This window comes from Triturus cristatus, chromosome 6 (genome assembly GCF_964204655.1).
Source record: "Triturus cristatus chromosome 6, aTriCri1.1, whole genome shotgun sequence".
NCBI lineage: Eukaryota > Metazoa > Chordata > Amphibia > Caudata > Salamandridae > Triturus > Triturus cristatus.
The window spans coordinates 264582948-264599257 of record NC_140589.1 but is presented as its reverse complement, the minus strand read 5'-3'; the positions used below and the strand labels follow the sequence as shown (position 1 = coordinate 264599257).

General features: G+C 44.8%; 1 protein-coding gene across 2 annotated transcripts in view; it reads right to left on the bottom strand.

The window, feature by feature from the left end:
- The window catches only part of LOC146816744 (b(0,+)-type amino acid transporter 1-like), a 292580-nt gene that overhangs the window by 55037 nt on the left and 221233 nt on the right, over window positions 1-16310 (bottom strand). For both annotated transcript variants that reach the window (XM_085610623.1, XM_085610622.1), the window contains exon 3: window positions 5718-5847. In XM_085610623.1, the coding sequence (XP_085466749.1) occupies window positions 5718-5847 (130 nt within the window). The remainder of the gene's footprint in view (window positions 1-5717; window positions 5848-16310) is intronic.

Genomic DNA, 16310 nt, shown 5'->3' with positions numbered 1-16310 from the left:
TTGACTCTAAGCGTATAGTATGCTGTTTTGGACTTTCTAATTAGGCCATGGTAGATTCGCCTCTCTATCAAGTAGGTGGCTCTAGATTCTTTGGAGAGAGTCTTGCGCCATTCTCTATATATGATTTTACTTTTGATTTTCTCAGGCACTACTGAACAGATTGACACCAGACCTGCAAAAGGCACTTCCCTGACCTGAGGACTACCTCTCTGCCAAATTTCAAGTAATTCTGTTCAGCAGTTCGGGCTGTACCTTGGACTAAAGGTCCCTATGGAAAAATGCATGGGGAAAACGTGTTTTGGGACCCCCCTTTTTTCTCGGCCCGCGCTTGACGAATCACCCTGAGACTTTCAGGGTAGGAGCAGAGCGGAGCGCCCCACCTATTTTGAAACTTTTGCGCGGATTCGTCAACCGGCGCCAAAGTTATTCCAAATAGAATGTTGCGGATTTCCTATGGAAACACGGTCCTAACTGTAACTATCAACCGCCAGTAGATAATATATATATATATATATATATATATATATTCACTGAAAAAACCATAGGTTTCACACATGTTATAGTTAGCGGAAATTTTACTGATAAAAAACCAGTGAAATTCCCCCGTTATAGTTAGCGCAGGCAACTATAACTCACGCGACTGCAATCCTCTGCTGATGCTAATACTGTATTTAGACACTTATTTGCCCATGTCTTCTTCCATACATTTTTAGCTATACATATATTACAAATATTTTTTTTTCATAAAGACACATATGTCATCAGCAGAAGATTGCAGTCGCGTGAGTTATAGTTGCCTGCGCTAACTATAACGGGGGAATTTCACTGGTTTTTTATCAGTAAAATTTCCGCTAACTATAACATGTGTGAAACCTATGGTTTTTTCAGTGAATTTGCAAGGTTTTTTAAATGCTAATTCCTAACTATAACGTGTGTGAAACCTATGGTTTTTTCAGTGAATTAGTACGGTTTTTTAAATGCTAAGTTTTTTTCCCTTATAATAAGCCCTGTACATTTGGTGGCCTTCGGCCACCAAAAGCACAGGGGGTGGGGTAAGTGTGGATAGTGTTTTTTGCCCTTAACATAAGCCCTGTGCTTTTGGTGGCCTTCGGCCACCAAAAGCACAGGGGGTGGGGTAAGTGTGGATAGTGTTTTTTTTATTTTTATTTTTTTACCGTACGCTTACGGTAAGCGTACGGTAAGCGTACCCCGCGAAATTGCCGAAAAAAAAATAAAACCGTTTTTGCACTTGGGGGATGTTTGGGGACTCCCTCAACATGACTATGTGGGAGGGAGTTGTCAAAACAGCCCCTTTACATGTTTTTGGGCTTGATATTTTAAAAATCACTCTCAGTGCGAGAGACAAAATGGCGGCCGCCGCTTCCTGGTTTCGGCCGATTCGAATGTTTACTAAGATCTAAGAGCCAATCAGAATCGCGCTCGCGCACGCCACCGTACGCTTACCGTAAGCGTACGGTAAGCGTACCGTAAGCTGGCTCAGATATATATATTGATTTAAAGGCTATTTTCTCAGAATCTACTGAACAGATTTACACCAAACCTACAAAAGGCACTTCCTTGACCTAGGGACTACCTCTCTGCCAAATTTTGAGTAATTCTGTTCAGCCGTTCGGGCTGTAGCTCGTTCTAAAGGTCCTATGGAAAAATGCATGGGAAAAACGCGTTTTGGGACCCCCCTTTTATCTCAGCCCCCGCTTGACGGATCCCCCCGAGACTTTCAGGGTAGGAGCGGAGCGTAGCGCCCCACCTATTTTGAAAAATTTGCGAGGATTCGTCGACCGGCGCCAAAGTTATTCAAAATAGAATGTTGAGGTTTTCCTATGGAAACGTGGTCCTAACTATAACTACCTACTGGCTATCGCCAGTAGGTAATATATATATATATATATATATATATATATATATATATATATATATATATATATATATATATATATATATACCCTTAATACCTACATTTAAAACGCATATGCCTTTACCATTCATGCCTTAAAGGCATGCGTGGTAAAGGCATATGTATTGTAAAATCCTGCATGGTAATGGTATGTGTGGTAGCGGTACCTGGTTGTAACAGCTGAATTGTAATGCTAATGCATTGTAACAGCTGCATTGTAATTGTTGCTTCCCGATCTGAGCACCAAGAATTTCTTCCTCCTCACCGTGTCATGAGATGTCACCTGTGATGTAGATTCTGGCACCCTTGTCTTTTGCTTTCTCGCCATTAGTGCGCCGGGTATGCCGAGACGTGGGTCCCGGGTTCACTGTGCCAATGGATTCAAGCTATCCTGACTGATGAGGGGAGAAACCCCGAAACCGGTCCTAGGATGCTTGTTTCCAGTCCAGGGAGGACCTGGCTTGGCAGTTCGGGCTGGACTGTTCCCATGAGGCACAGGGTCAAGACTGATTTGCATATGGCCAGTTCTAAACTGGGGTGGCATAGTGTGCAAAAGAATGATGGGTTTAACCCAGATCTCTTGAATGGGGTAAATGTTTTGATTTGTTCTGCATTCTGTCCATCAATTGTGTGTCTTTTGCTTTCTCACCCTTAGTGCGCCGTGTATGCCCAGACTTGGGTCCGGGACTCACTGTTCCACTGGATTCAAGCTATCCTGGCTGATGAGGGTTGAAACCCCAAAACTGCTCCTAGGATGCTTGTTTACGGTCCAGGGAGGACCTGGCTTGGCAGTTCGGGCTGGACTGTTCCCATGAGGCAAAGGGTATAGACTGATTTGCATATGGCCAGGTCTAAACTGGGGTGGCATGGTGAGCAAAAGAATGATGGATTTAACCAAGATCTCTTGACTGGGGGTGAATGTTTTGGTTTGTTCTGCATTCCGTCCATCAATTGTGATTCTAGCACCCATGTACAGGTCTGTTAATACGTTTTGCAACCAAGATCAGTTGTTGGTCTGCTGATGACAGAGAAAAGAAGCAATGAGTAGCCTAGTAGTGTTGCAGCGTGTATCCCCTTATTGGGGATTCTGGGAACCCGTTAAAACTCAAGTGCGGGGGTAAACGTAAGGCCGGTGAGTTTTGAGATAAATTTGGTCAAAAGGCCTTTCACGTTAATCTCTTCAAGCTCCTCTGGAAGGCAAACAACTGATATTATTACTGCGGTCCTCGACCTCCGTTTATTTTCTGCGCAGAACTGGCCCCCTGAATAAGTAGAACTGGAAGAGCAGTATGCAGTGACGGTAAGAGCACACACAATGCAGGAGTATGATAACTTGGAATCACTATGGATTCAGGCTATGTGGATCACGTAAGGGCCCCACCAGGACATCCCCGGGTAGACGCCTACGTAGATGGGAGGCCAAAGGAGTTGTGCAGAATGCTTGGAGGGCTAAATGTAGTGGGGTCTGTGGTCTATAGCCAATAACAGGGGGTCAAGAAGAGACTTGTCCAAAGGCAACGTCCTAAATAGGGAGGGCACTGTAAGAGGACTGCAGACAGAACTTACCTCGTGGTTCATACCACCCTGGTTCTGACCTTGTTTCTATTGCTGGTTTTGGCCAGGGTGTTGCCCTGATCCTTGCTAATTCTAGACAATCTTCTGTTGCCTGCTGACTCTCTTCCTTGTTTTGAATGCCTTTCTGCTGACTGTGGCCTTGATTTTGACCTGATTGTTGCTGCTGGTTTATGTTCACCTGGTTATGGGTTTGACCTGGTTTTTGTTAGCCTTGATGCTGACCAGCCTCTGCTCATCTTGGGCTTGATTCTGACCTGTTGTCTGCTGTTGTTGATTCTGTCTGTGCTTATTTTGCTGCGGTGCGGGTTGAGTCTGAGCTGATTTTCTCCTGCTGCACATTAGGTGGCTATGCCAGTTATGCTCCTTGTGCTGTCGGGGACTGGCCAGGCTTGCCCAGTTGGAACAGCGTGGATTGCATGGGCTTCGCCAATTATGCAGCTGGGGACTGGGCTTGGTTTGGAGTTTGTGAGGCCAGCGGCGGGCATCGAGGCCTGGTCTGGCCTCTGGGCCTGAGCTGGAGGAGGAGACACTGGTTTGGTGGAGTTGATGGCGGTGTTCGATGTCTGCTCACGCTCTGTAGCTGTTTGACCAGGCTTAGCTGAACTGATCCCCACAGTATTAGTTTGACCTGGTTTCTGTGCACCAGGGTTAGCGATAATGTAGGCCAACGATGCTCTGGTGGCAATGAAAGGCGCTAAGTACATTATGAAAAAAAGACCTATCGGAGCTTAGGAAGATCTGGGGAACAGGCCGATCAGCGGGGAGGCCGCAGGTAGCAAGCTCGCCGATGATAAGAAGGTGGCATTGCTGCCATTGTAGATAAGGTCCCAAGTCAAAGCCCACAACTAGAGGGTCACATCCGAGAAGGATGAGCCCAACAAATCCCTGATGCAGCTTTGAGGCAGAGATATGGAGCAGTACTGTTAGAATCGCTGTCACAGGCCTAAGGTGTCCCGGCAGCCATGATGAGTCGTGACTGTAGGAGTCGCGCTAATGTGAGCGCTGGCTCTGCTGGCAGAATTTTGTAGGAAAGCACCGGAGAGCCAGGGACAATCTTGGTTAGGGCCAGGCTCCAATGCCGGCATATACTCTCTATTACTATTATAGCTTGAATGTGGGAATGCTGTAATGGCAGGCTCCCAAATACTCATCGGACACCCGTGGAGTGTGTTCTTCATTTTGCAGCAATCCTTTATAGAATTTAATAAGGTAAATTCAATGCTTATAAACATCCATCAACTCCCCCTGCCCCCCCACAATATCTTCAATACCTGCTACATCACTGGCAAGGCAGTCAAAGGTGACACCCTACATTAAGTAGCATGCAAGATCAATGCATTAAGAAGGCATGCAAGGCATTCAGTGGCACAGTCATCAGATTCTGGCCCAGAAAATACAGAAAGGAAAAGCTTTGATGCTAGGCTTTCTCTTGCACCACTCGTGTGGAATTCTTTCCCATTGGAAATTCACCAAACATAGTCCCTTTTGCATTATAAATAAGAGTTCAAGACGGAACTCCAGACGCTACTCCATACCCTATCACTTTGGAAGGTCTAGGTGACCAGAACTCTCTGAAAAGGTCCCCTCAGACACCTGTCCTGCACATTAGTTGTGGTTCTGCTCACTCACTCCTTTAATGTTGTCATCCTTTGCCCCCACTTGCTTTGTGCCCCCTGCCACCCACCTCTCCTGAGCTTCTGCCCTTTCTTCCCAGCCCAGTCCTCCTAACCCACTGCTAACCCATGAACTGCTCTCCTTGTGCCTCACTCTATGCATTGCCTCTTACGCTACACCCTTCTTCCAGGGGTACAGGAAGCTGTCTTTTCTTCACCTCCACTCTTGCCCAGCCATTATTGCATCTACCAGTGTCTACCCTCACTTTGGCCTACTTCTGCCACCCTTTTCTCGTGGCTACCATCTATGATTGTATTTCACAATCCCACATCCTCCTCTTTTCTCCCTCCCACTTCTCTATTACCTCCTTCAGTACTCCAGCATCTACCACCTCGTCAGCTGGACCAGGTATCTCCCGTTACTGTACAGGGCTGCCTTGCTTTGCAGCTGCGTTTGCACAATATAAATCTACTTACATACATAGGAGAGGCCAATGCATTCTTGTACTTTTATCTAAAATGGGCAGACATTTCATTCAGCATTAAAACCAGCACGTCTTCCTGCTACCTGAGCATTTTCTAAAGTAGACTACTTAAAATGCTTATTCTCTTACCAGATGGCCTTCTCGTGCTGCCGCATAGTACAAACGCCCTCCGCTGAAGAATCCACCATTAATGCATCCAAATGTTGACATTGCCACGGCCAAAGGCATTAACCACATCCAGCTGCCCAGTACTCTGCTCCTATTCAGGAAAAAAACACAGAATGGCACGTTTTAACTAATGTCCTGATTCATAAAGCTCAGGTTGGAATAGTTGGAAATCGACTTCCAGAGGTTTACTACCAAGTTTAAAGTCATTATTTCACTTTTATGGGATTCACAAAGAATCACAGGCATACTCCAGGAAATATACATTGTTGTGATAGGCTATCAGCCTAATATTTGCAAATTCCAACAAACTGTACATTTTTCAGAGCCACTTTCACTAGAACACACCCTCTCCTGCCTGGAACCCTATAGTTATGACAGTGAAAAATCCATTCTACAACTGACTTTGTACATGCCAGTTATATTCTGTAAATGAGAATGTGGCCTACTTTTCTTGGGCATGAACACAATTGAAAGAAACGCAAAAATGTTTTGTGAATCGTGCCCCATGATTGCTCATTTTAAACTTAATATATATTATCTACTGGCGGTTGCCAGTAGATAGTTATAGTTAGGACCGAGTTTCCATAGGAAATCTGAAAATTCTATTTTGAATACCTTTGGCGCCGGTTGACGAATCCTCGCGAAATTTTCAAAACTAATGGGGCGCTCCGTTCAGCTCCTACCCTGAAAGTCTCGGGGTGATTCGTCAAGCGGGGGCCGAGAAAAAAGGGGGGTCCCAAAACATGTTTTCCCCATGCATTTTTCCATAGGACCTTTAGTCGAAGGTACAGCCCGAACGGCTGAACAGAATTACTTGAAATTTGGCAGAGAGGTAGTCCTCAGGTCAGGGGAGTGCCTTTTGCATGTCTGGTGTCAATCTGTTCAGTAGTTCCTGAGAAAACTCGACCGCCACTCTATCACAAGGATGATGTCATCAGTGATGTCATGAGTGATGCCACTGACCATGTCATGAGTGATGTAATATGTGACGTCATGAGCAGTGGATTGCGGGCGCGCTAGTTATAGTTATCTGAACTAACTATAACGGGGGAATTTCATTGGTTTTTTACGAGTGAAATATCCACCTAACTATAACATGTGTGAAACCTATGGTTTTTTAAGTGAATTTATATATATATATATCTATATATATATATGTCAGCTTCACGCCCTTGGCCTCGGGTCCGCACACGTGAGCGGGTGCTTGGTCCAGCGGGGGCAAGTCCGCTCAATATGCAGCTCCTTACACGTGGTAAATGAGGATCAGCACTCTCGTTAGGTTAAATCCTACTCCGGATTTTATTGCAAAAAATAGCTTTAAACAAACACGTTTCGGCATTAGCCTTTGTCAATGTTGACAGGCGCCATTACCACAGTAACATTTATCACATGATTAATTCATTAGAAGTGAAAAGGGACAATTGCGATTTCATGTAGAATAGGGCACCATCTTAGAGCATGTCTTGGTGAAATTCTTACATGGGCTGCCTATCGTAATATCATGATATTATTTTAAACCATGCAACAGAACACCATTATTATATTATCATAGCATCCTGCACTACACTTTTAACATTTCTCAGTGGCATGATTCCACCCAACCTCCATAATTGTGCCCTGTATGGGCTTTATTCAACTGCTACTATCTTGCCTTGAATAGGCTACTGTACAGCATGGTGTAAACATTATTTCAGCAAATGTGTTACTCCTTGTGACCATTTGTCCTTTCTGCACCACTCATCTTGTCCTGTCCTAATCCCAAGTGAAAGCTAATCTTTTCTATTTCACAAATGGACTGCTAAGTCTTCCCCACTGTTGAGACCTCCTGGGGACTTCATTTGGAGATCAATAATGAATCGCGATTCAAGGCTCCTCAAACATCTTTCTCTATTGCCTCCTCTTATGTTCTTCGGAACATGGTCCGGGCAAAAGTACTGTAGAAGTGACCTGTTGCTCTCATGGTGACTTGCAAAGTGACGTGCAACTGGATAATTCATGTCTACACTCGTTATGGCTCTTTGATGCTCCAAAATCCTCATCTTTACTGGCTTTTTAGTGCTGCCCACGTAGCTTAAATCGTATGGGCAAACCAAACAGTATACCACATACGGGGTACTACACGTCATGAATTTGGTTATCTGTTTCTCTCTCTCAAAACCTTTGATCTTTTAACCCTTCTACTAGTGGCACAAGCCCAACATTTACCGCAGGGAAAAGAGCCATGGAGACTTTGTAAGCCTGACTCTGATTTTCTACTCTCTAGGTGACTCACCACCAATTGATCTCTTATGGACCTCAATCTCCTGAACGTCATACTTGGTTCCAGCAACCGATCTTGCCCTATTATTGTATCAGACTTCAAAATTCTCCAATTTCTGTGTAGAATAGCTATCTTCTCTGTTGCATTTGAATAGCTAGTGATCATTCTGAACTTGTTTTCTGTTCCTCTCTCATTTTCCTGTACACTGTCATATTGTAAAAGCTCCCTCCTATCTTTCTCTGCTGCTTTGTGTTCTGCTTTCATTAAGGTCTTTTCTGAGTATCCCCTTGCTCTAAAACGCTGGAAGCTCTCTTTAGCTGCCTGTGCGTAGTCCTCATCTCTTGAGCTGTTCCTTTTGATACGCAGCAATTCCCCATAGGGGATGCTGTGGATCAAATTTAGCGGATGACTACTCTTTCCATGTAGAACTGAGTTCCCCGCTGTCTTCTTCCTATAGAGGGCTGTATGAATTTCATTAGATTTAACAAACACCCTCAGGTCCAGGAGATTTACCTGTGTGGTGCTCAGCTCTCCTGTGAATTGTAGGTTCAGCTCGTTATAGTTAAGGGAGGAGATATATCGATTGGCCTATTCCATGGACCCTCTCCAAATTATGAAGAGGTCATTGATATCTCCTCCAACAGACTATCTGTTCCCCTATTCATCCATTGTGTCAGCCCAGGCCACCTGCTTCTCCCACCAGCCCACAAATAAATTCGCGTAGCTGGGGGCGAAGCAGGTGCCCATCGCCGGCCCCTGTATTTGCCTATAGCTCTGTTCCTGAAAAAGAAAAATGTTGTTATGTAGGCAGAATGTGATGAATTCAATCAACATATTGTTATGCTCAAGGAACCTCAGGGGATGTCCCTTCAAAAAATATTTAACCGCCTCCAGTCCATCCGTGTGCCTGATACTCGTGTATAAACTAGATATGTCCAAAGTGATCATGATGAAATCCGCTTCCATTCAATCCCCTGGATTTGTCTTAAAAAATCCTTTGTGTCCCGAGTGTATGATGACAGTTGTAACACTAGGAAGTAGTCCACATATCTAGATAGATTCTCTGTCAGGCCCCCTATTGAGGAGACTATCGGCCTCCCAGGTGGATTAGTGGCGTTTTTGTGGATCTTTGGAAGGTGGTAAAACGTAGGGATCCGCGGATAATTATTCTGTAGATAGTTGAATTCATCTCTTGATAGTATACCTTTGCAGAGCCACTTTTCGATCATACTTTCAAATGACTGTATACTCGACAAATGGTAGTGTGTAGTTTTCTTGATTGTACAGTTGTCGAAAGGCCTCTTTCCAATAGTTCTCTCTCGTCTGCAAAACTATATTCCCACCTTTATCAGATGGCTTCACTATAATCGACTTGTCATTTTTCAAGTCTTGAATGGCTTTTTTCTGATTAAAGGTGAGATTCCATTTATTTTCCTTATTCTTTCTGGTCCTTAATGTTAAAAGATCTTTATTAACATTCTCAGTAAAAATTTCTATAGCGTCCACTGGCATTTGTGGGTAGAACTTTGAGGTGGGTTTAAATGGACTCGAGGCACTTGACTGGGTTATTCCTAAATCTTCAGTTCTCTCTTGATGGTCCCTTTCTCTCAAGTCTTCTCCTTTCCCTATTTCTTCCAGGATCGCCAGGGTATCAAGGTCTCGTATTGTCAGTTGGTTGCCATCATTCATGTCAGTATCAGTTCTTCATGCTGTCTGCCCTTGATTCCTCATTTTGAAGAGTTTGTACAACTTTATCCTCCTGATGTACTTAAATAAGTCTATTCGAGTCTGAGTATATTCAAACTCCTCCGTTGGGCAAAATGACAATCCTAATTTTATATTGTATATGTATATGTATGTATGTATTATCTACTGGCAGTCGCCAGTAGATAGTTATAGTTAGGACCTATTTTCCATAGGAAATCCGCAACATTCTATTGAGAATATCTTTGGCGCCGATTGACGAATCTTCGCAAAATTTTCCAAACTTTTGGCCAGCTTCGCTCCTACCCTAAAGGTTTCACGGTGATTCGTCAAGCAGGGGCCAAGAAAAAAGGGGGGTCCCAAAACGTGTTTTCCCCATGCAATTTCACCTAGGATCTGTTGTCGCAGCTACAGCCCGAACCGCTGAATGGAATGACACCAAATTTGGCAAAGAGGTAGTCCTCAGTTCAGACTCGTGCCTTTTGCATAAATGGTGTGAATCTGTTCAGTAGTTCCTGAGAAAAGTAAGGTAAAAAAGTTAGTGATATCTATGGCCGCGGAGGATCCGCGGATCCTCCACGCACCCTCCCCGAACCCTCCCGATCACGAGCTGAATGCTAATTGGCTGCCAACACTCTGAATCAGGAAGTGTTGGCAGCTATCTTGTGACTCGGTAGAACCGAGGCACAAGAAAGCACAAAAACAAAGACGCAAAACGCAACAAGGGGGCAGGGTAGAAACACCCTGATTTTTTTTTTAAATCGCGGGATGCGCGTAGGGTCCGCGCATCCCGCTAACGAAAAAAAAAACGAAGCGCGGCCTCCTGCGCTTCGTTTAGATTTAGCCCCCGGGGGCCAAGTCCCGGAGGCAATATGGTTTTATAATGGGGGGCCCAGAGGGGCTCCCCAGCCCCGGGGACCACCACCCCCGGGGCTTATGTTAATGTATACGGGGGGCTCATGGCCCCCCCCGCAGCCCTGGGGACCGCCACCCCCGGGGCTTATAAAAAAAAAAAAAAAACCTGTGTGGGGGGGCTTGAGCCCCCCCACACGCCCCGGGGACCACCACCTCCCTGGGGCACTGATTATGTAAAATAGGGGGTCCGTTACGGACCCCCAAGCCCTGGGGACCACCACCCCCCGGGGCTTTAACTTAAGTGGGGGGGCCGCGCGGCCCCCCCTGGGGCCAATGATGGCCCTGGGGACCGCCACCCCCCAGGGCCGGCTCCTGCAGTGTCCCGGGGTGCCCACCCCCGGGACACTGCTGTTTGCTATGGCAGGGTGGGAGCCTCGCGGCTCCCACCCTGCCATAGCAAACTGCTTTGGTATTTGGAAGAGAGAGCAGGAAACCTGCTCTCTCTTCCAAATACCAAAGACTATTGCTTTTCCACACGGGGAGCAGCATGTTAGCTGCTCCCCATGTGGAAAAGCAATGCCGGCTCCCGCAGGACGCGGGGAGCCGGTGGGGCCGTGGGGGGATTGGGGACCCCCCCACAGCCCCCAACGGAGGTCTGGCCCCGGGGGATGGGGTCCCCAGGGCCATAAGTGGGCCAGGAGGGGGGCCACACGGCCCCCCTCCCCAATTTTTTTTTTTTAAATTGCCCCGGGGGATGGGGTCCCTGGGGCCATAGGTGGCATAGGATGGGGCCTATGCAGCCCCCTCCATAAAAAAAATAGTTTTTTTAAAAAGGGCCATGCCCCGGGGGATGGGGTCCCCGGGGCAAATTATGGCCTGGGGAGGGGGGCCACGCGGCCCCCTTCCCGTTTAAAAAAAAAAAAAATCAAAATTGGGGGCAGGCCCTGGGGGATGGGGTCCCCAGGGCCAAAAAAAAAAAGAAAAAGAAGGGGGCTACTCAGCCCCCCTTCTAAAAAACTGAGGGGGAAAAAAAAAAGTATCGGGCTGGAGGCCACGCCCCCTCCTTACACCACTTCCCCTTCAATACTGGGGGTCCCTGGGGGCCAACTAGCCCACCAGGAACCTCCAGTATGCGCCAGGGGGCTGCGTTGCAGAGAGGTGTAATGAGGCCACACCCCTTTTTACACATCTCTGCAACGCAGCTCCCTGGCGCTTACTGGAGGTACCTGGTGGGCTAGTTGGCCGCCAGGGGACCTCAGGATTCAAGGGGACTTAATCTCCCAACTTAAAAACGCGCCACGGGCGCGTTTGCACAGTGGTGAAGGTAGGGGGCGGGCCTGAGGTGATACTGTGCAAACATGCCAAGTGGCGCGTTTTAAGTTGGGAAATTCATTCCTCTTCAATCCAGAGGTCCCCTAGGGGACAAATAGCCCACCAGGTACCTCCACTAAGTGCCACGGAGCTGCGTTGCAGAGTGTTGTAAAAAGGGGTGAGGCCTCTGAAGACCTCTCTGCAAGGCAGCTCCCTGGCGCATACTGGAGGTACCTGGTGGGCTAGTTGGCCGCCAGGGGACCTCATGATTCAAGGGGACTTAATCCCCCAACTTAAAACACCCCACGGGACGCGTTTGCACAGTGGTGAAGGTAGGGGGCGGGGCCTGAGGTGAGATCTGTGCAAACACGCACTGTGGCGCTTTTTAAGTTGGGGAATTAATTCCTCTTCAATCCTGAGGGTCCCTGGGGACCAACTAGCCCACCAGGTACCTCCAGTAAGCGCCACGGAGCTATGTTGCAGAGTGTTGTAAAAAGGGGCGTGGCCTCTGAATACCTCTCTGCAATGCAGCTCCCTGGCGCATACTAGAGTTACCTGGTGGGCCAGTTGGCCCCCAGGGGACCTCAGGATTGAAGAGGAATTAATTTCCCAACTTAAAACGCGCCACAGGGCGTGTTTGCAGATGTCACCTCAGGCCCCTCCCCCTTCCTTCACCATTGTACAAATATTCCTCTAAAATCAGCCGAACTACGAATTCCGATTAACTCACCTGTAATCAGGAGAGAACCCAGTGCTGCATCTTTTAGCCCAGCATTGACCCTGAAAAGTAATTCTAAGCGTACTTACCAGTAACTTGTATTTCCTTCCATAGGAATCCATTGTGTGGTTTTAACCAGAAAATTTTCTAAGTGTCCATTTTTGAAACGTCCAAATATTCCTCTAAAATCAGCCGAACTACGAATTCCGATTTACTCACCTGTTATCAGGAGAGAACCCAGGGCTGCATCTTTTAGCCCAGCACTGACCCTGAAAAGTAATTCTAAGCGTACGTACCAGTAACTTGTATTTCCTTCCATAGGAATCCATTGTGTGGTTTTCACCAGAAAATTTTCAGTGTCCATTTTTGAAACGTACAAATATTCCTCTAAAATCAGCCGAACTACGAATTCCGATTTACTCACATGTTATCAGGAGAGAACCCAGGGCTGCATCATTTAGCTCAGCACTGACCCTGAAAAGTAATTCTAAGCGTACTTACCAGTAACTTGTATTTCCTTCCATAGGAATCCATTGTGTGGTTTTCACCTGAAAAGTTTCTAAGTGTGTATTTTCACAAACTAAAAATATTCCTAAAAAATCGTCTGTATGACTTAAACACATTCTTTCAACTGTTTACCGGTGGTTGGCCAGTGCTGGATCCAGGATCCACCACTGAGTAAGAAAAAGTAACGATAACACTACTTACGTGCTAAGTGAATTTTCTGCCGTTGGATAACATTGGTGATTCTATGGGAAAAAGTTTCTAAGTGTCAACTTTTAAAATACAATAATATTCCTTAAAAATCACTACTGTAACCAAAGCGCTTTTACTCAACTGTTTACAGGAGATGCCCAAGGACTGAATCTAGGATCCAGTCTTGTGGTTAGAAAAGTAATCCATAAAGTAACTAATTGCAGTTAACTAGAAATTCACATTGAGCTCAATGTTGCTTTGTGTTTGAAATTGTGTTGCCCATTGCAACAACTGTAACTACTGTACTTAAAAGTCTGTTGCCTATTTGCCAAGTATTTAAACTAAAGTAATTCATTCTGAAAAAGTATAATTTGTATTGTAATGTATAATGTAATTATAATGTAATTAAAAACAATATATCTAAAAATAAATAGTTTAAAAAATGTAGTAAATCAGTATCCAAAAAATCGGTATAACAATTAATACATCCAAAATTGTCATTTAGAAAACCTTTGAAATTCACTGAAAAAACCATAGGCTTCAGGCCTGATATAGTTAGGAATTAGCATTTAAAAAACCTTTGAAATTCACTTAAAAAAACATAGGTTTCAGGGGCGTTATAGTTAGGAATTGGCATTTAAAAAAACCTTAGAAATTCACTGAAAAAAACATAGGTTTCAGGGGTGTTATAGTTAGCTGGACATTTCCCTCATACAAAACCCTAGAAATTCCCCCGTTATAGTTAGTTCAGCTAACTATAACTCGTGCCCCCGCAATGCACTGCTGATGACGTCACATATTACATCACTCATGACATGGTCAGTGACATCACTGATGACATCACTGATGACATCTGAAAGGACATCACTGACGACATCACTGATGACGTCATCCAGTGAGTGTGTGTTTCTGTAAATTTTAAATATGTTTAATATATATATAGGGAAAAACCTATGTAAGAATGAGTGTGTGTATAAGTGTGTGAATGGATGATTTAGTAGGTGCGTGACTAACTGTATAAGTGAGCCATTAAACGTATCATACTGCAGACTAGTGACTAAACTGTGTGAATGTTTGTATCTGTCTGTCTGTTGGTGTATAAGCGGCTGCATGCTTTTTGTGAATAGCTATATGAGTGTCTCTTTGGGTTATTGATTGGTTGTCTGAGTATCTGTGTGGGTGCCTGAGTGCTTGTGTGGGTGGGGTGTGTGTGACTCTGTGCATACATGTGTGAGTGGGTGATTCTATGGGTGCATGGTTTTAAGAGTGCATCTGTGATGGACTGTATGGTTGGGTGAGTGTATGTATGGGTATGTTAGTGATTGAATGTATATCTCAGTGGTACATGTGTGAGTAACTACATATGTGAAAGGCAGTATATATGTGTGTAAGAGTATATAAGTGGGTATATGTGAGAGTGTGTGATTGTGAGAGTGGCTGTATGAATGAGTGCGTGCTTGTATCAGTGATTGTATAAGAGCGTAAGAATGTGGTACTATTTTTATGAGTAAGTGAACTTGTGTGTGTATGACTGCATAGGTGAGTAAATGGGAGTGTGTTTAATTACTTGCACGACTGACTAGGTGTGTCAGTACCTCAATGGATGATTGGCGGTGTGTGAGTGTCTATATAGGTGTATAAATGCATATGATAGTCTTGTACGGAGTGACTGTAAGTATGAGTGACTGTACAGGTGAGTGAGTGGAGGTGTATGTAGACCTAAGAGTTAATGAGTGGGTATGTAGTTATTGGTATTGGAGTATCTATGATTTTCAAAATGGCCGTCTGAAATTTTGAGTCGGTGTATCAAAGGTTATATTAGGGTGTGAGAAGATGCACTAATTTATCACATGGATGATGTCATCAGTGATTTCATGAGTGATGTCATTTGAGATGTCATGAGTGATGTCATCAGTGATGTCACTGACCATGTCATGAGTGATGTAATATGTGACGTCATCAGCAGTGCATTGCGGGGGCGCGAGTTATAGTTAGCTGAACTAACTATAACAGGGTTTTTCAGTGAATTTCAAAGGTTTTTTAAATGCTAATTCCTATCTATAACTTATCTCTGAAGATATTATGAAAAGCATTCTTTTTTAAAAGTAGGGTGCACATTAGTTTTGTGGAAAAGCATCTTTGTGATTGGTTAAGAAAAAGCAGTTTCAACGTGGAGTACATATAAAAGGATAACATTTGCTCAGATCAACCACACCTGCTACATTATATTTGAAAGGCACTGTTCGAACTTAAAACAATCGTCAACTTTTAACCTGCATGTGTCGTTAAATATTCAAGAAAATGTTACAAAAAAATATCGTTAAGTTTTAAAAAATTAATGAACTTTTAACCTGCACGTGTTGTATAATGTTCTAGAAAGTGTGTTGATAGAATACGTTGCACGTCTGACTTCTATGTGTTGTTGAATATTAAAAAAACAGTTCATATGGAAAATTAAAAAGAAACCAATAGAGAAGTTTTTAAACCTAAAAAAATCAAGGAACTATTCTAATTTATTCTTTACATGTATTTATGTGTGCAGCAACAAAATTATAGACACAACAGCACTAGGAAGAGGAAGAAGCAGGGAGTGGGGGGAGGGGGGGAGATGGGCAGAATGGCACACATGCACAATTAAGTACAACACACATATAGACTAACAATGGCCAAAATGAAGCACACCAACAAGCAGCACAAGTCACACAACCCGCCAACATCACACCACTGAACGAGCATAGAAGTGAAAACCACGCTGCATTCATACAGGATGTGTACAAAGGCCAGTCGTTGGTGTTGTAGGATGTCTGCGACCGTGGTCATCATGGATGAGATGCCCAGCATGTGGCACATGGTCGAGTCCACTGTGTGTAATGTTGCCAAACGGCTGCACCTCCCTCCCATGAGCCCCCACACTTTTGTACGGTGCGCTGTTGTATCTCGTGCACTCGTACGACACACCATTGTAATGCCTATTTGCGCATGTCCTGCTACATTCCGACTACAACATCAC